Source organism: Myotis nattereri (assembly GCF_964212035.1).
Source record: "Myotis nattereri genome assembly, chromosome: 16".
NCBI classification, from domain to species: Eukaryota; Metazoa; Chordata; class Mammalia; order Chiroptera; family Vespertilionidae; genus Myotis; species Myotis nattereri.
In genome coordinates, this window is record NC_138091.1 from 25,423,986 (window position 1) to 25,448,451 (window position 24,466).

The 24,466-nt window shown below is 57.6% G+C and overlaps 1 protein-coding gene across 4 annotated transcripts in view; it reads right to left on the reverse strand.

Moving 5' to 3' along the window:
* KSR1 (kinase suppressor of ras 1) overlaps window positions 1–24,466 on the reverse strand; it is a gene marked incomplete at its 5' end in the record, with an annotated part of 140,722 nt that overhangs the window by 18,031 nt on the left and 98,225 nt on the right. For 2 of the 4 annotated variants that reach the window (XM_081109592.1, XM_081109591.1), the window contains 8 exons: window positions 1,038–1,079; window positions 3,175–3,343; window positions 4,426–4,532; window positions 5,075–5,136; window positions 8,141–8,224; window positions 8,994–9,054; window positions 13,669–14,124; window positions 18,552–18,699. In XM_081109592.1, coding sequence (XP_080965718.1) covers window positions 1,038–1,079; window positions 3,175–3,343; window positions 4,426–4,532; window positions 5,075–5,136; window positions 8,141–8,224; window positions 8,994–9,054; window positions 13,669–14,124; window positions 18,552–18,699 — 1,129 coding nt within the window. The remainder of the gene's footprint in view (window positions 1–1,037; window positions 1,080–3,174; window positions 3,344–4,425; window positions 4,533–5,074; window positions 5,137–8,140; window positions 8,225–8,993; window positions 9,055–13,668; window positions 14,125–18,551; window positions 18,700–24,466) is intronic. The other 2 variants (XM_081109593.1, XM_081109594.1) reach the window with 1 other exon arrangement.

Sequence of the window (24,466 nt, forward strand, 5' to 3'; positions counted from 1 at the left end):
CATCTGCAGAGCAAAATGAATCTTCTGGAAGTAGAGGCACGTTTTCCCAATGCTTTCAGGCACTACCCTGTACGCCATCCTAGAGCCAGCAGGCTCCTGAGGGAAACCACAGCAGTAACTGGTATGAAACCACAGAGGCAGCTCGGGGAGCCTGCCGCTGACCCTGCCAGCCTGCGTGCCTGCGATACCCTATGGATGATCCTCTAAGAACTGACAAACCCTCCAAGCCACTCCCCTAATAGAAGAGCCTGGAATAACCAAACTACCATGACTTCAGCACAGACCTTTTTAAACTAGGAAAAAAACAATTAGCTACAGTCTTTGTCTAAAACTTCACCTTCACATGGCTAAATTAAGATTTAAAGTGGCAGATTACTTATAATGGTGCTTGTCACCTTCAGCTAGAGAAATAAGGACTGACTGGACAAATGCCTTAGGGGAAGGAATATGGTCAAATGCAGACTGGCACACAGTAGGTGCGCAAAACAATTTTGTGGAAGGGAATCAATAAATTATTGTCTTATTGAAAGTCTTCTTTCATTGAGGAGGCTTTTCCAATAAGTGGCCAGCAGATGGCGCCATGCGACAAGGCTCTGCAAGGTGAAGCCCACTAAGAGAAGCCTGTGGACCTTCCCAAACTGGCTTTGGCTTCTGTGAGATAAGCAGTTTCCTGGTCAGTGTGCGGCGGAGCATACCATGACAGATGCGCAGAAGGCATCAAAAAAAAAAGTTCCCCCCTCCATTATGCAAAAGGAGTTCCTGCCACCTCCTGGCGTGTGACCCTGGACAAGTTGCCTGTAGTTTCTGTCCAAGGGGCTGGACAGGATGGATGCCACGGTCGCTGCCAGCAAGGCACTGCCCCTGTGAAGGCTACTACTCACCCTGCCCCCCTTTCCAGCCTTAAGAGACAAGCAGCTCTCAAAACAGACGGGTCTGAGACTCAAGCACCTCCAAGGTGCAGAGGGCGAGGCGCCCAGGTGTGCCGGGCAGAGGGGTCACAGCAGAGGACAGTTAGTGGGACCATGCAGAGGACTCACCTGGAAAGATAAACTGCTGTCTATGATGAATGAAGTAGGCAGCTTTAAACAGAAGAGGAGGTGAGTCACACACAGAACAGCAAATGAAGCAAAGGGGAGCGGGCACAGGCATGGGCTTGGAGGGCGGGCTGGTTATCGGGCTGGGGCAGGCATGCCCCCGGTGGGCCTGGCCAGGACAGGGTGATCCATGCAGGAAGGAGGAAAGAAGCTGGGAGAGAGCGGGTGTTGGCAGGAGCCCCCAGGAGTGAAGGGGCTTGCCCTGGGACGGGGGTTCAGCGACCTAGCCTCCACGGCCACCCTGCTGCAGAGCCCCGGCCCATTCCGTTCCCCTCTCAGGCCTGCTTCTCTGTGAAACGTGCACGGGCCCAGAGGGTAAAATCAGCGGGGACAGTAACGATTCTGAAAACATTTGACGGTGGTGCTGAGGGTTCTGAGACTCGACCGCACCTTCCAGGGAAGAACATCCTCTCTTATGGAAAACTGAAGGGGGCTCGCTGGGGAGCTGAACTCAGACTGCACGCCTCTACCCCCAGCTCTGCCATTTACGAGGCTCTGGGACCTGGGGAAGTTTGTTAGCCGCTCCAGTTGTACTGCACGACGGGGTAGGAATAACCTTTCCCCAGGTTTATCCTTGAAGATAAGCTGACAGGCTCCTGCACGGCAGGGTGGTGGACGGCAGGGGTTTCTCTCCAAGATTAACACCCCCGACCAGCCCGGCCCGGACACTGCAGTGACCAGAGAGCTAACAGGCCCCGGAGAGAGTGAGGGCTCTGTGCAGCGGACAATGCGGGCCCAGCGAGGGGCATCGGGGAAAGCCGAGACGCTGGCTGACGTCACACAAAGCGCTCTCTCTGTGGCTGCTGTTTTTCAAACAGGCCCTTTCTTTTAGAAAAATCCAAACCAGGAGGTTTAGCCAAAGGCCCAGTTTCAGAGCATATTAATGACAAAGCAGAATGGGAGAGGAGGTTAATCAAATAGGCCATCGCTCAATGGCAGCGGGGGGACGGGTAGGGTCATGACGATGCATTCGTGTCAGAAGATACCCAGCCACGTGCGGATTAAGGAGAAGGGACAGCAAAAGAGAAAAAAGATTCCTACAAAGGCAGTCTCTCCCCATCCCCTGAAGAAGTCCCTAGAACCCTGCTGAGATGGCCCCAGAGAGGGTGCCAGGCCTCCTGCTGGCTGCGGGCGGCCCAGCTGGGTCCCTTGGCACAGGGAGAGCTGTACGTCTGTCCTCCTGGGCCTGGAGTGACAGGTGGGACCTGCCCTGGGCTCCACGGGCTGAAGCTGGCAGTGGGCCTGTGGCTCAGCCGGGAGAAAACTGGAGCATCCCAGCGCCCCTCCTTCCTCCAGGCTGCCAACTGAATACACCGAAGGCCAAGACCTCCTGCTAGGAGCTGCCGGGGAGGCCAAGGCCGGGGCTCAGTCCTCAAATGGACACCTGGGCTCCGCTCCTCTCCCTGGGGAGGCAGCACACCCCAGGCCTGGCCAAGAGGAAGGGGTCCTGTCCCTACAGACCGCAGGGCAGTCTGGGCTGTGGTAGAGTCAGCCCGGCTCTGGTCAGGTCGGCCCTGTGGGACTCAGTGTCGTCAACTACACCTGGGGGATAACCTAATTCCAACTCTACGGGGTCTCTAGTTTTATGGAAACGGGAACCAACACTTCTGTTTAGGTAGCTGGTTCAGATCTCAGAGCAGGTAAGTGACAGAGGCCGGATCCCCTCTCCCAGGCCTTCTGGACCCGCCCTGGCTCCCTGGGAGCAAAGAAGCCCTGAGCCAGTGAGCAAGTCCAGTAGAAGCCAGGCATGCGCAGGAGGGCAGCATGGGGGTTCTGTCAAGAACACAGGCTTCATGTCAGACAGACTTGGCTTTGATCTTGCTCTACTGCTTACATGCTGTACAGCTCAGGGCAAGTCACTTCCTCTCTGAACCCCAGTGTTCCCATCTGTAAAATGGGTACAATTCAGGGCTGTTATCAAGTTTAAATACGGTAATGTAATTGAGCTGGGCACAGTGCCTGGCTCCCCGCAAGTGCTCTCAGTGACTGCAGTGTTTGACCCTGAGCCTGCTGGGGTGTGCTGAGAAGGTGCATGTGACCCCATCCCTAAGAGCCCCCCAAAAGCCCGGCGGTGTGGTACCTGGGAAGTTGAACCTGCTGTCCCGCTGGCCGGGCGAGGGGTTGGGGGGCGTGGTGGCACTGGACGGGTTGGACGATGTTGGGAAGGGAGCCGGCGAGGAGGGCGTGGAGGATGTGGTGGAGGACGGGTTGCTGCTGGAGTCCAGGTGGTTCATGGTTGGAGGGTGCTCCTGCAGGACCAGAGACACAGGCGGTGGGTAGGGACTGTCACTGCCCTGCCCGGCTGCCTCCCGCACCCCTTGCCGGGCCCTTCCCTTCCCCGGGTAAAAGCGAAGAGGTCAGCCCAGGGTATCCTGACGTTTTCCGGTCTAATATTTGAAGGAAGGATGGTACACTGACATCTTTACCTCAATGCCAGGCAGAGAGGCAGGAGAGAAGACACGAGCGGGCCCACAGAGACACCAGGTGGAGCAGCCCTCCAGGCGGCATCCTCCGCGTCCCCGTTGTTAACTGGCCCCGCCACCTGCCTCAGTGCCCTCTGCCCAAACCTCCACCCAGGCTGGCCCAAACCAAAGGCCGGACACAGCCAGGGGCAGCCAGTCCCCTGGTCCTCAGCAGAGAGGCAAGTACATGCTAAGCCCTGGTCTGGGGCTGGGACACAACATACTTGAAACACACAGCCACACCCATAGCCGCCTGGGGGAGGTGACCCACTCCGAGGTCACCAGGATGGGGGTGGCTGCAGAAGCCATCAGCAGGGGTGCCTCACAGACACCACGCACCCCTGTGCACGGGGGCCCCAGACAGGCCTGGGGACCATCGTGGGGGACACGGGCCTTCAAGAATCTGTCTAACTGCAGGGCGTCTGTCTGTGCATTAGGCGAGAAGCCCGGCCACAGGCCATGGAAGAGATGCACTTGCACGGGTTACTTCTGAAGTCCCATTTGCCGGGCTCAGCGGCTGGGCCTGTCTCTCACTCACAGGGGCCCCATGCTCAGTCTCCTCGTCTGTAAAATGGAGGTGATGTCAGCATGATGGTCAGAGGAAACACCATGGAAAAGCTCCTGACTCACAGGCAGTGAAATATCAGCTCCAAAAGCGCGAGTTGGGGCAGGGCACGGGTTACGGGCATGCAACTATACCAGTAAATGGGAAGTTTGCTACATGGTTAAAGATAGGGCCCCCTCTGGCCCCAGATGTGGGCTGCACTGTCCTGCTGGACCCCCGCATCCGGAGGCTTCACAGAGAGGCATCCGGGTGGGGGGCTGTCCTGGCAGAAGCAACAGACCCCCCAGGCCACCGTCCAACGTACCTTCTTTGTCAGTGCCTTGGGGAGGGTTCCGAAATGGGGCTCGGCTGCCCTGTCCACCGGGTTGTTGATGTCCGAAGGGACAGATTCCGTCCTCCGAATCCGAGCTACTGGAGAGGGGAAACCATCAGCAGGGAACAGACTGAGCGAGCGAGCGATCGAGAGAGAGAGAGAGACTCGCCCCAAAGGCAGAGGAGAGGAGGGGAGAGGAGGGGAGAGGAGGGGAGAGGAGGGGAGAGGAGGGGAGGGGAGGAGGGGAGGAGGGGAGGGGAGGAGGGGAGGGGAGGGGAGGGGAGGGGAGGGGAGGGGAGGAGGGGAGGAGGGGAGGGGAGGAGGGGAGGGGAGGGGAGGGGAGGAGGGGAGGAGGGGAGGGGAGGAGGGGAGGAGGGGAGGGGAGGAGGGGAGGGGAGGGGAGGAGGGGAGGGGAGGAGGGGAGGAGGGGAGGGGAGGAGGGGAGGAGGGGAGGGGAGGGGAGGGGAGGAGGGGAGGGGAGGAGGGGAGGGGAGGGGAGGAGGGGAGGAGGGGAGGGGAGGAGGGGAGGAGGGGAGGGGAGGGGAGGGGAGGAGGGGAGGGGAGGAGGGGAGGGGAGGGGAGGAGGGGAGGAGGGGAGGGGAGAGGAGGGGAGGGGAGGAGAGGAGGGCGCAGCACTCACTTGGAAGGAAGGATATCCGGCAGGCGGGGGCTTCCTTGGTGCACTTGTTATGACACTTCAACCTGGTGAAGGAGGCGGGGTCAGTGCGTGGACGGCCACGCGGCCTCCCTGGGCACGGACGGGGGCGCAGAGGCACTGCCTGGCCGCCCCCTGCACCTCACCCTGGATGCCCCAATTCCCACAAATTCCTCAACAGACATGAGCTCGGAAACACAGAACTGGTGTGGACAGTCCTGGCGGCTACTCTCTGCTGAGCGTGACCACATTCCTGCGGCTGTCTGTCAGGCCTAGAGCTCGGGAGGTTTGACTATACCCATCTGCACTGTCTCGGTGGGTCCCACATCTGCTTCTCTTTTCCAGAGAATGTCTGCCCCACCAAGGATGCCCCAGGGATGCGGGGCAGCCCCTCCCACCACATTCCAGCGCGGACCACGCGGTCAGAGGGTCAGCAGGGCGGCCGGCGTGGAGAGGGCGGGGTCCTGTTCCGGGCCTGCCTGCTGCCCTGCGTCTGGGGCTCTCACTGACCGTCTGGGGGCTCTCACTGACCGTCTGGGGGCTCTCACTGACCATCTGGGGGCTCTCACTGACCGTCGTCTGGGGGCTCTCACTGACCATCTGGGGGCTCTCACTGACCGTCTGGGGGCTCTCACTGACCGTCTGGGGGCTCTCCCTGACCATCTGGGGGCTCTCACTGACCGTCTGGGGGCTCTCACTGACCATCTGGGGGCTCTCACTGACCGTCGTCTGGGGGCTCTCCCTGACCATCTGGGGGCTCTCACTGACCATCTGGGGGCTCTCACTGACCATCTGGGGGCTCTCACTGACCATCTGGGGGCTCTCACTGACCGTCGTCTGGGGGCTCTCACTGACCATCTGGGGGCTCTCACTGACCATCTGGGGGCTCTCACTGACCATCTGGGGGCTCTCACTGACCGTCTGGGGGCTCTCAATGACCGTCTGGGGGCTCTCAATGACCGTCTGGGGGCTCTCACTGACCGTCTGGGGGCTCTCACTGACCGTCGTCTGGGGGCTCTCCCTGACCATCTGGGGGCTCTCACTGACCGTCGTCTGGGGGCTCTCCCTGACCATCTGGGGGCTCTCACTGACCATCTGGGGGCTCTCAATGACCGTCTGGGGGCTCTCACTGACCGTCTGGGGGCTCTCACTGACCATCTGGGGGCTCTCACTGACCGTCGTCTGGGGGCTCTCCCTGACCATCTGGGGGCTCTCACTGACCATCTGGGGGCTCTCACTGACCATCTGGGGGCTCTCACTGACCGTCTGGGGGCTCTCACTGACCATCTGGGGGCTCTCACTGACTGTCTGGGGGCTCTCACTGACCGTCTGGGGGCTCTCAATGACCGTCTGGGGGCTCTCACTGACCGTCTGGGGGCTCTCACTGACCGTCTGGGGGCTCTCACTGACCGTCTGGGGGCTCTCACTGACCGTCAGGTGGCTCTCACTGACCATCTGGGGGCTCTCACTGACTGTCTGGGGGCTCTCACTGACTGTCTGGGGGCTCTCACTGACCGTCTGGGGGCTCTCACTGACCATCTGGGGGCTCTCACTGACCGTCTGGGGGCTCTCACTGACCATCTGGGGGCTCTCACTGACCATCTGGGGGCTCTCACTGACCGTCTGGGGGCTCTCACTGACCATCTGGGGGCTCTCACTGACCATCTGGGGGCTCTCACTGACCGTCTGGGGGCTCTCACTGACCGTCTGGGGGCTCTCACTGACCGTCTGGGGGCTCTCACTGACCATCTGGGGGCTCTCACTGACCATCTGGGGGCTCTCACTGACCGTCTGGGGGCTCTCACTGACCATCTGGGGGCTCTCACTGACCGTCGTCTGGGGGCTCTCACTGACCATCGTCTGGGGGCTCTCACTGACCATCGTCTGGGGGCTCTCACTGACCATCGTCTGGGGGCTCTCACTGACCGTCTGGGGGCTCTCACTGACCATCTGGGGGCTCTCACTGACCGTCTGGGGGCTCTCACTGACCATCTGGGGGCTCTCACTGACCGTCTGGGGGCTCTCACTGACCGTCTGGGGGCTCTCACTGACCATCTGGGGGCTCTCACTGACCGTCGTCTGGGGGCTCTCACTGACCGTCTGGGGGCTCTCACTGACCGATGGGCCTGCCAACCTCACCCCGCAGTTGCAGCGCTGGGCTCAGGAGTCGCCCTCCCCACGTGAAAGGCACCACTTGAAAGGAGCCGAGGCCCCCGATTTAAAGCCAATTGGCCGGGAGCCACCACAGACCTAGTTCTGGCATCTCCTCGGTGGTCAGGAGAGCCGCCCGCCAGGAAAACAGTTGGATTTATCCAACTGACACGGACGAGGCCTGTCACCTACAGGCTCGTGGGAACCCACACGCCTTTTTCACTCCGACTGGCTCAGAGTCTTAGAGCCGTCCTGATGGACAGAGACCTGGAATCCTCTTCCTAGATGCATCAGTGACAAAAATGGGGCCCAGAAAGGGCAAGCAGCTGGCCCCACGCCACACAGCAATGCAGGGGCGGAGTGGGTAGGAGCAGGGATACCAGGGCCACCCTCTGTGGGGTGAGGGAGGCCAGGAAGCAGGGGACAGACCCTGCTCACACCACACTGTTCCCTATCCTTGTCCTTCTCTCCTACCAGGGACCACAATGGTCTGAAAAAAGAAAGTTGGGCTTGTACAGAATCCGCATTCTTTCCTTGTGGGAGTACCACAAGCCATCACTCTTCTTATCATAGCCTGCCCCCGTTTGCTATCCTTGTGTGCTAAAATGTGAGGCTAATTTCAGAACTCCTCCTTGTCCACCTGGCAAACTTCTGCACATCCTTCAAAGCCCACCTCAAATGGTCCCTTCTCTGGGAGTGCCCTGCTTGATGCTCCGTTCCTCTCCCTGGAGAGGGCTGCTCACTCCTGGGTGTGCTGAATGGGATCATGAATCGTAGGTTGAGGGGAACCCTTTGAACTCTGACTTGACCTAAGGTCAGTAATCCAGGCGTGGGACTGTGACTAAACAACAAGTATGAAGCTGGCTCCCCTCTCCCACCCCGGCCACCCTCACCCATCACCTGCAATGCTTGCACTTCACTCCAAACATCATGCTCTTCTGGCACACGTGGCAGACCTGCGACAGCCAGGACTTGGTGGAGAACCTGCAGCGGGTGGACACACAGAAGTGCTCTCAGGGGCCGGGAGAGCAGGGCCTGGATAGACAAGGGTCCCCGAACAGCCCAGGGAAATCAGGAGACTTGGTTCCCGCCCAGAGCCCCAGGCACCCTCTCCCTGGGAGTTTGGGACACCCAGGGGCCACTGCCTCCTGCCCACGCCTCCCCCTCTTCCCCCATTCAGACTGTCCAGCCACAAAGTCATCATTGTCAAAACCCCAACGCTGGTGTGGCCATGGGTGCCAGCTCTTTGCCAGGCAACTTGGCAACAGCAACCAGAAGAATCAGTGTGCAGACCCTCTGAGCCAGCCAGCAATCCGCCTTAGGACCCGATCCAGCAGATACTCCCACTGGTGTCACGTGATGGACGGACAAGGCTCCCACGGTGCATCAGCCCTCCCCAACACACAAGTGCCAGCCCTGGAAGTTGTTGGAGGCCCAGACGCCAGGCCTCGACCTCAGGGGTGCGGCCCAGAGTCTGGAGCATCAACGAGCCCAACGGGGCGCTGGTGTGTGGACAGTTGTAAGAGCCACACGATATCAAGTGGGACTCAGAAGAAGCTCTTGGCTCCTCCTCCCCGAGACTGTGACCCTGCTTCTCCGGGGACCTGTGTTTGCCCTCATCAGACTGGGAGAGACCCAAGGAGGTGATGGAGACAGAGCAGAGGCAAAGAGCCCTGAGAAACGGGTCAGGACAGACCCCCTACGCTGAAGTGCGGGTCCCCATCCAGCTGAGTCCCTGCCGGGCGGGGCCTACCTGTGCGTCACCGAGAGCCCGATGTCCCTCCGTACCATCTGTGGGGAGCCGTGGGGGAGATCTGCAGGGGAAGAGGGAGGTCAGGTGGGCCGAGGAAGCCCCGCAGGGAGGGCCCACGCCCGCGACCTTCTATGTCAGAGATCGCAAGCTAGATGGGCACGGAAACATACTGAGTGGCAGAGAAACGTCCCTGAACCGGCATCTATCAAAACAGGGACAGGACAGGCTAACCAGGGGCGGCGTGGTCACCCTCACACATGGCCGGCTTCTCTAACGAACGTTACTGCCCGGCCTGTACGGTTCTGGCTTCGGGGAAAGGCGGGCGTGAGAGGCAGAAGGCAGAGTGTGTGAGGGCAGAGGCCTCCACACGCCCACCTCTTGCACTGTCTCGTGGATGCACCCCCAGGTCACCAGTTGGTGAGGGCTGCATTCTGGTCACTTGTTAAGTAGTGGACACTGCCTGACCCTTGGCAGAGGGCTGGGGGCTGGTGAGCTGTGCAGCAGCGCCTCCCTAGCCTTGCTGAGAGCTCCCACAGGGCCTGGCCTCACCTGGTATCAGTCTGGGTCTTTGGGGAAGTCTCAGGCCACGGGCTGCGGGGTGCTCTTTCTGCCTGTCCCCCTAGAGGGCACCTGGGCTCTCCTCCTAAGCCTGGCTTCCCCAGAAGAACAGGCAGCCCCAGTGCCTGAGCATCACAGGCTGGCAGTGGAGGACCAGCTGGAAGCGATCCCCCCGTCCAGGAGCAACCTACACACACGACGAGCTCCCTCCTCCCCTCTTCCCTCCCTCCCCTCCTCCACACATGTGCCCCTGCTCCCCACCCCCTCCTTCCCAGCTCCGCACGGCCTTGCTCCTCCTGGAATAGGTTCTCAACTGAACCCCTGGGTGGGTCTGGGAACCCTCTGGAAAGAGGTTCTAGACCAGCGGTTCTCAATCTGTGGGTCACGACCCCTTTGGGGGTTGAATGACCCTTTCACAGGGGTCGCCTAAGACCATCAGAAAACACATATATAATTACATATTGCTTTTGTGATTAATCACTATGCTTTAATTATGTTCAATCTGTAACAATGAAATTGGGGGTCACCACAACATGAGGAACTGTATTAAAGGGTGGTGGCGTTAGGAAGGTTGAGAACCACTGTCCTAGACTTTCATCCAATGATCAGACACCTGGGACCCAGAAAGGTCAGGAACATGGTGCTTTAAGGATCTGGGGCCATGCCGGGTCCTCCGAGTCAGCAGCCCTGCACCCCCTCACCCCCCCCCCCCCCCGAAGGCCACTGCATCTCCCGGGTGCCTGAGAGCTGGCCTGGCACACAGCTGGTGCTCATTAAGTATTGGTTCACTTAAGGCCGAGTCCCACAGACCCAACCAGAAAGAGAGGGCATGCTGGAGTGCTGAGTCCTCCCACAGGGACCGAAGGCCCTGTGCTGCCCGGTGATGCAGGACCCACGCTGCACCCCTGCAGCTCTCGCCAGCATGTCTGCCACACGCTGACTCTTCCCAACTCCCTCCTGGGGTTCACCCCAGGCAACAAGAGCCATGCCATTAAAGCACATGGTCTAAAAGGGGTTTGGTTGCCCGGCCAGTGTGGTTCCGTGGTTGAGCGTCAACCTATGAACCAGGAGGTCACAGTTCGATTCCCGGTCAAGGCGCATGCCTGGACTGCGGGCTCGATGCCCAGTGTGGGTTGTGCAGGAGGCAGCCAATTCATGATTTTCTCTCATCGTTAACATTTCTATCTCTCTCCCTCTCCCTTCCTCTCTGAAATCAATAAAAATATATTTAATACATAAATAAGTAAAGTAAAAGGGGTTAGGCTGTCGGCCTAAGAGAAACAGACGGTGGGAAAGCGAGATTTCAATCATCAATCTCTGAGTGAAGCCTGTGACTGATTTGCAATGTCTGCCATGGGCAGGGGACACGGGGAGGAGAGAGGGCACGTGTGCCAGGCATCGCCTGCCCCTCACGAGACGAAATGCCGGCCCTGCAGGCCTCATCCCGCATTCCCGCAGCTGGAGAAGCGGCCTCACGGGTGCAGACCCTGCATCACCCAGCTCCCCGGAGGACACGAGGGCCAGACTGCCCCAGGGATGCCGGCTCGGTGAGGGCCCCAGGGACGCCGGCTCGGTGAGGGCCCGAGCTCCGCCTGTGCCCTGGGGAGGGAAAGCGCAGCCTCCCTGGTGGTCCTGCACCAGCCCAGCTCCATCTCGGCCAAGCCAGTACCCGACATCCCCTCCTCAGCTCTCGCTTAGCCAGCTCAGGGCAGGACAGAGGTAAACTGCTACTTGGCTCCGGGAAGAGGATCTGCGTCCACTGGGACAACGACAAGCAGCTCCAGAGGCTCGCTGTTTCCCGCTGCGCTGACTCAGGAGAGAAGGCCCACAGCGGAGCCACGTGCAAGAGCCTGCTCCCACCCGAGGAGGAGGGAGGGGCGGAGATCAGGCTGCCCGGGCTTCCTCCTGGCCTCCTGAGGGCAAACCTCAGGGCCTCACTCACAGGCGAGCCGCCTTCCTGCCCCAAGGATGTCCCTGTCCCGCAGAGCCGGGCCCTTGAGATGTCAGCTGGGGTCTGCGGGTGGCTGCTGTCCGCCTACGCCAGACAGGTAGTACCTTCCTCCCAGGAGGGCGGGGTTCCGGCCGCAGCCCAGCGGGTGAACACTCCCTGCCCGAGGTCACCTTTGGGGAGGGCCTGCCATGGGGACTGCCCACCGACTGTGAGTGACACAGAGAGGCTGCTGGCTGGGCTGAGGCCAGCTCGTCCCGTGGGGGCCACCTGTCCTAGCGTGATGTCCTGAGGCAGTTCCCAGCTCCTCTGCTTCTGGACCACGGAAGGGCCAGGTGCTCTAAGAGAGGGTCAGAGGCATCCACCCCGATGGGGACAGCGAGACACACACCGCTCCCGGCGGCAGAGGGAGGGGACGAAAATGAATCACTCTTACCAAACCTGGAGGAGACAGAAAAGAGAGAAAGAAAGCAGGATTAGGGCACCGTGCTGGCTCCATGTGTCCCCCAGAACATCATCCCGGGGAGGGAGGGGCAAGGCGCTGGATGAGGACTTTGAGCACCTAGGGTGTGGGGCTAGGACGGCTGGGGAATGTGGGGACTTGCCCCAATGGGAAGGACTAGAGGTGCCCTCCTGGGCCCCCCGTGGGCACAAAGCTACATCTGTGCACTCCCATACATCAGCTTCTCTGAGCCTCGCCGCCACCAGCACGGTAATTAGAGTTCCCCAGATAGGAGGAGGGCTCAGTCTGCCAGAGAGGAACCGGCTGGGGCAGGAGGGCAGGGAGAACAGTGTGGAGCACAAAGCTGACCTCCAAGCAGGGTCGGGTGGGGACATGCCCTGAGCAATGCTGTCAGAGGGACAGAGAGAGCTGGGGAAACCAGGCCGCTCAGCCTGCCCTCGGGGCTCCCTGAGGGCAGCGGGTGGCCTGAGTGTGGCCTGAGTGTCCGTACCAGCGCAGGTTCTGCTGGCTCTGTGGAGAAGAGACTCAGAGCCCCAGGGATCGAGGCCAGCTCACCGGCGGTGGGACCTGAGGCAGAGGTGGCACCTGCCGGAGGCTGTTCTCCGCCTGGAGCCAGGATGAGACCAGAGCCCTCCTAATGCTCTTGGTGGGGAAAATGAGCAGCAGACACCCTGGGTTTTGCCCACTGTGATGCCCTGCTTCACCCTGCCCACAAGGGTATGTTGACAAAGGCAATTTTTGTAATAACAAACAACAAAAATGACAAGGAACTCAATGTCCACCAAGAGGGGAGGAGTTAAACTATACAATGACATAAAAAGATGAGGCATTTGGATAACTACAAATATATACAGAACCAATAACCTGGTTGCTCCTGAAAGGGGAACTGGGTGACAAAGGGCATGGTAGGGGTCACTTTATACTATACATCCCTAAAAAGATGAATACACTACACGAGCTACGAAGCTTTTGCATTTTGGACCATGTGACTGTTATTACCTATTTAAAATACGGGTAAAAAATATTAAAAAAGTAAAAGAATACTGACATGAAGTTCTCAAGATATCAAGGTAAGTTGAAAAAGTAGGTTATAGTGCATGGTTTTTTATCGTCCTTCGAGCTTTCAGCCAGATATTCCATTCTCTTCTGGGCACGTGGGAGTTACATTTCCTGGCTCCTTTGTTTGGGTAGGATCATGAGAGGTGAGTGGAACTTTCAGGAAAGAGCGTGTAATTGCTTTCTTCCTCTACCGCAGTGGAACATTCAGCCGGGGGCCTGGAATGGGCCGACCCATGATGGACAGGTAGCGTGAGCAAGAAATAAATCTTTGTTTGAAGACCCAGGGACCTGGGGGTTATTTGTCACTGCAGCATAATCCAGTCTATCCTGACTGATAAATGGCATCCTTTCGTGTGTGTGTGTGTGTGTATGTGTGTGTGTGTGTGTGTGTGTGTGTGTGTGTCTGTGCGTGTGCACACTTGCAAGGAAATCTAGTAAGATTCAGCCCAAGCTGTTAAGGTAGCCTGGGGAGTAGACTGAGAGACAGGGGTATCTTTCACTGTACATACTTATATATTAGTTGATGTTATGCCCTTTTCCAATTGAGTCTATATTACCTTTAGAATGAGAAACTGTAGTCAAAACTTTCAGCGGATTGCAAAGTCAACAACTGTCTGGCCGGAGTCCTTACCTCGTCAAGTAAGCACTTGGGGAGACCTCGTCAATGCGGTTCCCCAGCTGAGACTCATGGGACTTGCTCCGGGTGAGCGTGGGGAAGCTGGGCAGCAGCTGGAAGACCTTGCGGCTGGGAGGGGGTGGCGTCCTTGGCGGCTTCAGCTTGGTGTGCCGTCGCAGCTGGGGGGTGGTTGGGGGAGTGATGAAGCTGTGCAGGGCACGGGGGGTCAGCCGGCCACTGGCATGCAGGGGGATACAGGTGTCCGTGAGGCCCTCGCTGGGGCCAGGCGTGGGGAAGTCCGAGGTGGGCAGAGCTGACACGGAGACGGAGCGGGGACCCTGGGCATTGCTGCCCATCCTGCTCAGCTGGGCGCTCCCTGGGGGCCAGGGCAGGCTGGCTGGTGAGAGGGTGTCCGTGGAAGGCCCTGAGCCACTTTCCCGCCGGGCATCCAACGAACTCCAGCCCAAGTCCTCTTTGTGCTCCCTTCCTGTGGGCCGAGAAGTCGAGTCATAGGAGGCTGGGGCTAGAGGAATGTACAGGTGAGGTGGCTAGGGCCCAGAGAGGTTAAACACCCTGCCCAACGTGGCACAGCTCCTTTTATTAAAAAAAATTTTTAAATATATTTTTATTGATTTCAGAGAGGAATAGAGAGGGACAGAGAGATAGAAACATCAATGATGAGAGAGAATCATTGATCGGCTGCTTCTTGCACGCGCCTCTCCCCCACCCCCCCCCCCCGCCCCCCCATGGGGATGGAGCCCACAACCCGGGCATGTACCCTGACCAGGAATCGAACCGTGACCCCCTGGTTCATAGGTTGATGCTCAAACCACTGGGCCATGCTGGCAGGGCTGCACAGCTCCTTAATGGAAGGCTTCCAGGACCAGCCTTCCCCTGGTTTATAGAGGCCTCTCACGGACAGGCATCTTTTTCCTCCTTTTCTAACGGACCGTGAGGCCCCCACCATGGATATTACTCTCCCTGTTTTACAGAGAGAATATGAGGCCCAGAGGGGACTAGCTCGTGCGGGGCTCCTGCTGGCAGGTCTGTGGGGAACAAGCCAGCAAACCAGCTCCAAAGTGGGCGGCTTCAGAGAGGGAAGTGGCGACTGATCTTTGAAGAGTTAGGGAAGAGAAGCTGGGGCATGTAGAGAGATAACTCCACTTTAAGAAAATGCAAATGTCAGAAAAAGGGTCTGTACCAACCCGCGAACAGCAAATTGCCCTGGAAATTTGCTAGAAAAGAGATCCAGCTAGAATGGGATCAACAGCCACTGGCTTATGAGAGAAGCCTGTGAATGACCTTGGGCTGCCCCCACAGTGACCTCTGCCTGAGGCCACTGAGACCTCGAGGCTCTGCGGGGCTCCAACTCAATGGCACAGTCTGTCCATTCATTCAAGCACATGCTGGACGCCGGGTATGAAGGCATACAAAAGACATCTGCTGCGCCTGGAGAGTCCAAGGAGGGGGACAGACACTCAACACAATGGTTGTGTGCTGACCAGGAGACGGATGGGGACCCGGGGAGCACAGAGGAGGAAGACCCTAAATGGCCTGGGGGTTGGGGGGCTCCCCAGAAGAGGGGGCACCTGGGCTGAGCCAATGAGGGAAGCGGTGGACGCAGAGGGAACAGCACATGCAAAAGTAGGGCGCACACAGCGCCTTCTGGTCACTACTAAGAGTTCCACGTGCCTTGAGAGGTCAGGACAAGCCAGGGAGACGTAAGAGATGAAGCGGAGGGTCAGTGCACCTGGGACCAGCTCAGGGGGGACCCTGGGTGACCTGCTGGGGATTTTAGGTTTAACCGTAGAGGAGATGGGCAGATACTGAAGGGGTGGGGGCAGGGAGCAAGGACCCCATCTAGACACCCTGTTGTGGGGAAGGAGAAGATACCTCCCTCCTCCTATTTATCAATGAGTAGAATGTACCAGAAGGTAGATTGTGACTCCAGACAAAATGAACTTCTACCCTGGAACCCTTCTACTTTGTGCTTTGTCCCGGCTCCCCCGATCCTCTCAGCACGTGAGGTCACTGAGATGCAGGGAGGCCACGTGCTGCTAAGGTCGGACAGGTAAGCAAGTGATGGGATGGGAACGGAGCCCCATGTCCCGACCACAGCACTGGCCTCCTCCCACAAGGGTATCAGTCCTGAATAACCTGCAATGGCTCCACCGTGGCAGGCAAGGAGCCCTCTGTCATCAGAGGCAGGCAAGCCTAGCCCACGCAGCCATTTATCAGGTACGGTGGAGAGAGGTTAGCCTTTACGGTTCTTGGGGTTTCTTGTGCATTCCCCCCCTCCTCAAATGCCCTTCCTCCTACTCCACTGCATGGTGCCTCTCTTCACGAGTCAACTTGGCAGAATGAGTCCCTTGGTCTGAGGGTTCCTTGTGCCCCTTCGGAACTGCAGCCACTACTTACACTTTAACTTCTACACTAAACTATAGGCAGCACGGGCATGTTTCTTGGTCAGAGGACGAATCCATGGGTAAGTCTGCCACCAAAGAAACAAGCCCCAAATTCTCCAAACTGGGCTCTGCACCAGCTCAGAGAGGACGGGGGGGGGGGGGGGGGGGGGTCTTGCTTTGCGTGCCACCACCCGGCCATCGGCCGTGGCTCTTGGAATGACCCTAGAGTCACTTAGCAGGAAGAGCCTGGGGACTGACTGGTGCTGTGCTATGGAGTAGAGCAGGCACCCTATTCCTGTTTACAGGCCACTGGCACAGGGAACCCTCCTCACTCACCTTTTTTAACACCAGAGACCACAGGGAAATGACTTGGACATTTCCCATCAGACAACAGCCTAATACTGAAAAGAGCACCGAGTGTGTCGCAGGCTCTGTTCTAGGTGCTTGACTGTAACTCATCTCATCCTCACAACAACCCTATGAGAGAGGTGTTGTTATTGCCTCCATTTTACAGATGAGGAAACTGCGCACAGTGGGGCTGAATAACTGACCCAGCTCCTATGGCAGTGATGGCGAACCTTTTGAGCACGGCGTGTCAGCGTTTTGAAAAATCCTAACTTAACTCTGGTGCCGTGTCACATATAGAAATGTTTTGATATTTGAACCATAGTAAAACAAAGACTTATATTTTTGATATTTATTTTATATATTTAAATGCCACTTAACAAAGAAAAATCAACCAAAAACCTGTCACCTCTGACACGCGTGTCATAGATTCGCCATCACTGTCCTGTGGGATGTAAGTGGCTGAGCTAGGCTGCAACGAGGCTGCTCTCACCAAGCCCGCTGGGTGCAACGAAGACTCTGCCTGCATGGTCCGAGAGGCAGGGTGACCACGGGTACCCACCCCATCCGGCAGGTACGCTTGAGGTATGGCCACCACAGGGCAGACCCATTTGGATGGGGTGCAACCAGGACCCCTTCAGGGATGTAGAGGCACCACAAGCTGAGATTGAAGGAGAGAGGACCGTTAAAGACGCTCGCCCGAGGGGCCTCCTCCAGGGCATTGTGGGAAAAGCACCCTGAGGTTGAAGAGGCCTGAGTCCCAAGCGCAGCTCTGCTATGCGCCAGGTGTGGGACGCAGACAGCTCGCTCAGCGCGTCCGATGCTCCAGCTGCTAGAGGAGCTTACTGCCACCGCTCAAAAGGGTGTTGCCACATACGTGTCAAGTGCCTGGCTTAATAAATTAGTGCTTAATAAGTTAGCGATCTCCCTATCTTGGCATCCGCAGCCTTCCCAACACACACAGGTCACCGCAACTTGACAGCTGGCTTCTCCGCAGTTCTTTACAGTTCAGGCCCACAGAGGGAGGGCTGACAAGTCACCCCAAGATTCCAGCTTAGGTGGCAAGTACTTTCAAATTTCCACAATGTGGGAACCAACCAACCACCACCAAAGACTGAGGCTGAGATCCCCGCTCTGCCTCCACGTGCTGTGTGTCCTTGGACTCCCCTCTCTGGGCTCAGTCTGCTCCTCGACCGTGTCTGTCATTTCATTCTCTGCACCTGCCAGGAGGCCTGGAGCATTGAGGCTTTCTGCATCGAGTAAGCTCTCTGCAGAGGCTCTGGGTTCAGAGGTGGGCTTGGTGCCATGGGGCCGGGGAAGAAATGACGCCCAGTCTCCTCTGATAAAACAATCAAGCAGAATAGAAATCTCAGTGCTTCCCTTAAGCCTCAGGCAGCCAGAAATACGACAGGTGGCTCAGATAATTAAAAAACACACCTAATTCCACTCATTAGGCTCATTTCAAAGCCTTATCTGTGTGGTCGGTAGTGGGAGCATTAACAGTCAGGGTGTTTGAAGTTGTCTCCAAGGCAAGAATTAGAAATGATTCCCCGGGAATGCAGCTAATGCCAGGATTACACGCTTCGCCAGGGGCAGCCATGCACACGCCCAGGGCTGACACACTGAATAATATCTCCAATCCCGCTTGGCTCAGGCTGAGCCCACCTCGGTGTGTGCCTTCTGAGCGCACGGCCCAGCCAGCCAGTGAGGACAGGGGACCAGAGACGTGGGGAGAGGGCTGGGGGGCGCTGGGGTGGGGAGGGGGCTGGAACGCAGGAAGGTGCTGGAGGGATCACAGAGCCCAACAAGTGTTCTCCGAAGAGGGGAAAGCATACAGGGCCCGCCCAGCAGGCCAGCCTGGGGTTTCTCACAAAGGCTAGAGCTTCCCGTGTTAGCACTGGCCAGGTCTGAGCCTCTGACCTGGGGAGAGCCTCGGTCCCAGGTCAGGTCCATCACACACTTTCTGAATGTCTGCCCTGGCCTTTCCAGGCGACCCCAGGACCCCTGGGCCACACCTGCTCCACCCATCATCCACTCAGCAACGGCCATGGCCCCCAGGGAACCAGGCTAGGCCTGGGGAGAACAGGCGGGTGTCTAAGCCAAGGTGGAGGGAGAGGGAGCCCCTGGGGCTGGCCTTGGCGCTGGGGAGGCAGGCCCTACCTACCCAGGCCTGTCACCTTCCGCAGGCAGGTGAGGGCGTACTGCAGGCGGCCGCACTCCTCCGCGCTGGCCCCACAGCGCCGCAGCGTCTCCTTCACCTTGGCTTCGTTCATGTCCAGCAGGGCATCCAGTGTGAGCTCTCGGAGGATCTCCTGAGGAAGCACAGAAGGGACAGGCAGAGAGCCGGTGAGCACGCCGGGGGTCGGGTCTTCATTCTCCCCCTGGCCAGCGCCGGCCTCCCCGCTGAGTGGCAGGGGCCAGCTGCTGGTGGGCAGGCCTCCAACACGAGGCCGCCACTTGTCTGAGGTCTCAGGCAGCCAGCCCTCACCCCAACCCCACCCTCCCAGAGACGGCAGCTGAAGTGGAGAGGCCTCAGCTTCGGGGTGGGGGTGGGAGGGAAGGAAGGAAGGAAGGGGAAAATCTGAAAAGTTTGGATCAGGGCACATTGCCCCTCTTGTTTCTTTTCATTCCTCTGCCCAGAAAAATGATGAATCACGACAACTTTCTAGAATGACAGTACTTGAGATAAAGACGGCCCTTTACAATTCTGCTGCACTGTGTCTGAACCAGACAAGATTTCACATAAAACTGGCTTGGTGATAGGATTAAAAAGAATTGACCCTCGCCTGGCCGGGTGGCTCAGTTAATTGGAGCATCGTCCCATACACTAAAAGGTTGCAGGTTCAATCCTTGGTGGGGGCGGGTACTGGAGGCAATGTTTCTCTCTCACATCGATGTTGCTCTAGCTCTCGCTCTCACTCTTGCTCTCGAAAATAAATAAAAACATATCCTCAGTTGAGGATTTAAAAAAAAAAAAAAATTTAACCCTCAACAGGCATAGAGGCCCTCACTACCTCCCTTTAGTTAATTCTCAGTCAAAACCTTCCAAAGGTTCAGGTAGCAGAGAGGGAGTGAGAGGCTGAAGTGTGAAAAGGACACCAGGTGGACTTGGAAGATGGAGGGGCCACATGAGAAGGAATGTGGATGGCCTCTAGGGGAGAGTGTCCCCCAATGGCCAGCAAGGAAAGGGGCACCTCACACCTATCTGGCCACCAGGAACTGGGTTCTGCCAACCACCTGAATGCCCTTGGCCGTGGCTTCTTCCCAAAGCTTCCAGGTAAGAGGCCAGCCTGGCTGGTGCCTGGGCTTAAGCGCGGTGAGATGCTAGGCAGGGAGCTAGCAGAGCCCACCTGGACTCCTCCAGCCAGTCCCCCCCTACAGAACTGTAAGCTGATCAATGGGGCTTGCAAGCCATTGGGTTTGTGGTGATTTGTGACTCAGCAGCAGAAAACTCCTACAAAGAGGGATGATCTGAATTGAGGCCTAACTGACTTCAAAGCTGTGCTCTTTCCCCTCATCAAGGGGAAGAAACCCCTCGGGTTCTGATCACTTTGAGTCACAGGTTGGACACCAAGCCTGGAGCAGACACACAGAACCACGGCACAGGTCCCTGGCCTCGGTGGCTTGTGGGGTGACTGCCATGAAAACGCATCCTTGCACTGCTATGCGACATGGCCGGGCACAGAGAAAGCTCAGAGTTGCAGGACCAGTGGCAAGATGTTCTGGGTTTTCTTCTTCTTAGGCCCCTTTCTATATTTTCCAGATTTTCTATAACAGAGAACGCCAGACACCCCACATCCAGTGATTCATATGAAGCTCACAATCCTTGAGAATCTAAGCCGGTTTTCATTGATTTTAGCAAGCTGTGTCTAATTTTACTTTAAAAGAGTAATGCTATCGTCAGACTACCCCAAAGTGTCAAAACTGAACCTGATAAAGATACTGGCTGTGAGTCACTGGGGCAACCGTTTGGGGCTTTGTGACGCCCTGGGCTTCGTATGTGGCCCCTGAAGTCTGGCCATGTCCTCCCCTCCCCTCCCCACCTCTGTCTTGTCTGTATATTCTTCAGTCTCCAGGGTTGTGGACAAGAATCTCGTAGCTATTTAGGATGATGCACGCCAACAGTTAGAAATAAACACACAAGTACAAGCACCGAGAAGCTCATCATGGGTTGGACAAACCCGTGGTTGTCAGACATCCTTCTGACGATAAAACCAGGGCGTCACAGGACGGTGATAAGAACAGCACAGAGAGGGAGCTGATTAGATAACTGCCCTGGCAGAAACCTTTGTTCATCGGAGTATTTTCCCTGACTGCCCTCAGTAACGCGCTTTAGCAAATGCAGTGTGACAGCTTTCCCCTCATTTTACTATGAAAAGCAAGGTGGCAGTATCGTCAGGGGACAAACAAATGGCTGGTGACCTTTCCACAAGTGCAGACACCACCCTCCACCTCTCCCTGGAGCGTCCTGTCCTCCCTCTTGGTTCTCACGGAGGCTCCTGCATTTCCCGAGGCGGTGATGACTCAGCGGGTTTCCAAGAGGAGGTTCCTGTATCTGCCTGACTGTGTGTGAGGGGGAGGAGGAGGGCGGGGGGAGGGGACAATGGCATGGACACCAACAAGCCCAGAAACCCACGCCCCAATCTAACTAAAATGCACAGGATTGGTTTTCTTTCTTTATATTCCTCTCTTCCCCACCCACACCAAGCAAGTTTCAGTTTCTCCAACATAATAACTACATTTGTTATTACAAACTATTTGCCAGACCAGTAGGCCCAGTACTTCGTATAGTACTATCTCCGTTCAAAACAATTCAGCAAGGAGAGGTGTTAAGCCCATTTTACTGAGGCTCAGGGACCTCATGCAAGGCTACTTAGTAAATGGCAGGGCCAGAACTGAAACCCAGGGATGCCATCCCCCAAACTCTTTCCATGATTCCAATCCGGGGGTCCCACTTAAACTGGAGTGGCCCCAGCCTCTTCCGGGACGGGCGTCGCTTCCTGGAGTGTGAACTCTGCGTCAGTGAAATGAGAGTGCTTAGCACACCACTGTGGCCGTGGTTTCTGACTGCTCCTTCCACTCTCCAATCCCTGGTCCCTCCCCCAGGGCTGAATCGCTGGGCTGGGGAGAGGGACCACCCTTCCTACCTGAAGGCAGTCAGTGAGCTATCCCCCAGTCAGCGGTTACCTGGCAGCCAGGGTCTCAAACACACAGCCTCGGGGCCAGGCCTTGGGAAGTGAGATCCGAGGAGATGAGGCCCCTGGATCTGTTTCTTGATGGAGACACACGTCCTAGAAACAAGCCTCTACTGGGCAATAAGAAGTCCAGCAGCAGCAAGGGTGATGCTAATCAGAAACCCACCCACTGCCCTCAGGCAGTGCTGGGGTAAGAGGGGAGGCTATGGGAGGGGCACCAGATATTCTGGTTTTCAAGAAATCTGAGTTTTTACTTTAAAATAAAAATGTTACATGGTGGCAACTAATGCAAACTTGTGCAACCAAACAATGGTCCCACGGTGCCCCCAGACTCCCGCATGGAGACCCTGCATGAAGAATCTGATGCCTTCCAAATGTCTGATCAGCGGATTTCAAAGCTTGATTTCTGCAGGCAAACGGGGAGAACCGGTGGCCCAGCAGCCAAGGGTCCTTGGCAACATACCACTGGGCGGCCAGGCCTTCTCGGTGAGGTACCCACCGTGACTCTGGCACCCCATCTTAGAAACCAAGTGCCCAGCCTTCCAAAGCCTCTGAGTGACTTTGGACCAGAGTTATTTCAATCCAGAGGGGAGAGCATGAGGCAGGGATGCTGGAACCAGGGTCCCGCAGCTAAACAACAGCCAGGCTGGGCCATGGCCGTGCAGGCCCTGGAGTGCCCGGCCAGCTCCCTCTATCCTGACTCAAGCAAAGCCACTCAGCAACTCGGAACCCCCAAACCTCACACACGGATGTGACTTGCCCACCCACGGTGCCCAGTCTGAGGTAGGAAGTTATTTCAGACCAGAGTAACTCACATACAAACTTTCCGGATAATTTCTCAGCCAGAAGCAAATTAGGGGATCAGTTTAACCACCTTCTAAAGGTGAACTCACAGGCCTGCTGACAACCTGGCAGGCAGAGCAGCTCTGAAACCCTCTCAGGTCTCAGAGGCCTCAGGAGAGCCGCACACCTGCCTGCAGGCACAGGGAACATGCCACCTGTGCCCCAGCCCAGGGCCCTACCCCCAGTTCTGGGGAAGGGACAAAGGCCAAGAGGCAATTGTTTTGAGGAGAATCACTGCCCACCCCACCCCAGCTTCCGTGTAAAGAAGAAAATACAAACTAGAAACCAAAAAGGGAGGGCACGGCTGCCCAGTCCATTCGGGAGTTATCCTCGCTCCTGTGAGCGGGGTGAGCAGGGAGCACAGAAGCAGGGCAGTGAGGACACGGGTCAGAGCAAGAGTTCGAGGACACTGGCTCCGCCTCTGCTCATCTCCTCCAGACACACTGTATACTCCCCAGTGGGCGGCATTCAGTTATTCTTTCTTATATGCATAATGATTAGAGAGCAGGGTCAGCTGGGCACTGAGGTCCCTCCCCACCTGTGATCATTAAACTGCTGGCTCTGCTCTCTATAGAAGGGGGGGTGGGGGGGGGGCTGGCCCAAACACGGCGGCCCCCTCCCCTCAGCAGCTGGCAGTGGCTGGAGCCAGGCCAGGCGGGTATCAAATGGTATCCCGAGACTTACCAGCAGCCACGGGGCTGCCTAGGTCTATACTTAGAAACCTGACCGGCTTACACGGAGAGCCATCCACGCTCGCCGTGCTCGGTCAGGTGGACAGTGGAAATGCCAGGGCGCTTCCAAGCCTGTGTATGGGCCACATGATAGCTCAAGCCAGCATCAGGCGGAGGCCGGGTGGAAGGAAGACCAAGAGGCAAACCCAAACTCTGTGCATCTGTTTAGCTTTCTAGTCCTAGAGCACAGGATGGGTCAGTAAAGTCAGGAACTGCCCCCATCAGTGCTGCGGGCAATCAAGGTCCATTTGCAGAACCTGGATTTCTGGGGTGGGGTAGGGTGGGTGGGGTTGGGTGGAGGGGAGGGTGGACAGAGGCCTCTTCTAGCTGCCCTGGCTGGGAGGGGAGGTGGTCATTAAAGGGCCAGGATCCTTCACCACAGATGCTTCCCTGGGAACTGGCCCCAGCAGAGCCCAGAGGTGGACCCCCAGAACCCTGCAGATGGTGATGTAGGACCCCTCACACCTACGAGGCCAGGGCCCAAGGGGGGTTGGGAAAGGACAGAGAGAAGAGCAGGGAGATTTCTATGGCATCTCAGGCTGGGAGCCCACATGCCTCCAGTTGGCAAGGGAGCCCCTTCCTTCCTGCTCCCTACCTCTGGGGCTGGTGAGACTTGGATAATAGCTGGATATTCTGGGAGGCACAGGAGTGGCTGGGAAGGTGAGCCGCCTGGGGTTTCCATGGAGATGAGCAGACAGCTTGGGGCTACTGGCTTTGCCTCTGGACAGGGTCTGTGCCAGCCTCTTTACTATCCCACTATCCTAGTCCTGGCAACAAGGCAAAGCCCCTCCCAGGGGAAGGCAGCCGCTTCCTGGAGGCCTCTCCACCGCCTCCCAGCGGCCCCGCCCAGCAAAGGGAGGGTCAGGTTTGGTCCTTGGAACCCCCTTGACTCTGGGCAGTCCCTGCTCTGCTCTGGGCGTTGACTTGATCATTTATAGAACAAGTGGGTTTGTGGGTTTGCCTAGATCGGATCTGGGGCTCTCAACCCTGGTGGCACCCTGGAGGGACCTGGGGATGGGGGGCTTTTAAAAAATCCTGGTGCCCAGGCCCCCACCTCAAACCAATCAAATCAGAATTTCTGGGGTGGGGACCATGGGGGCAGACAGCCTGCTGGGTCTTGAGTCTGGCCAAATAACCCAGGGCAGAAAGGGCCTCAGAGTGCCCAGTTCGGAAGGCGGGTCTGGCCAGGGCAGGGCTGAGCTCTGGAGCTTGACCTCCTTCAACTCGACCCCGGCCTAGCCCAAGCGCACAGCCGTCCCAGGGGACGTCCTCTCCCGCACAGCAGGGCCTCCCTCCCTCCCACAAGGCAG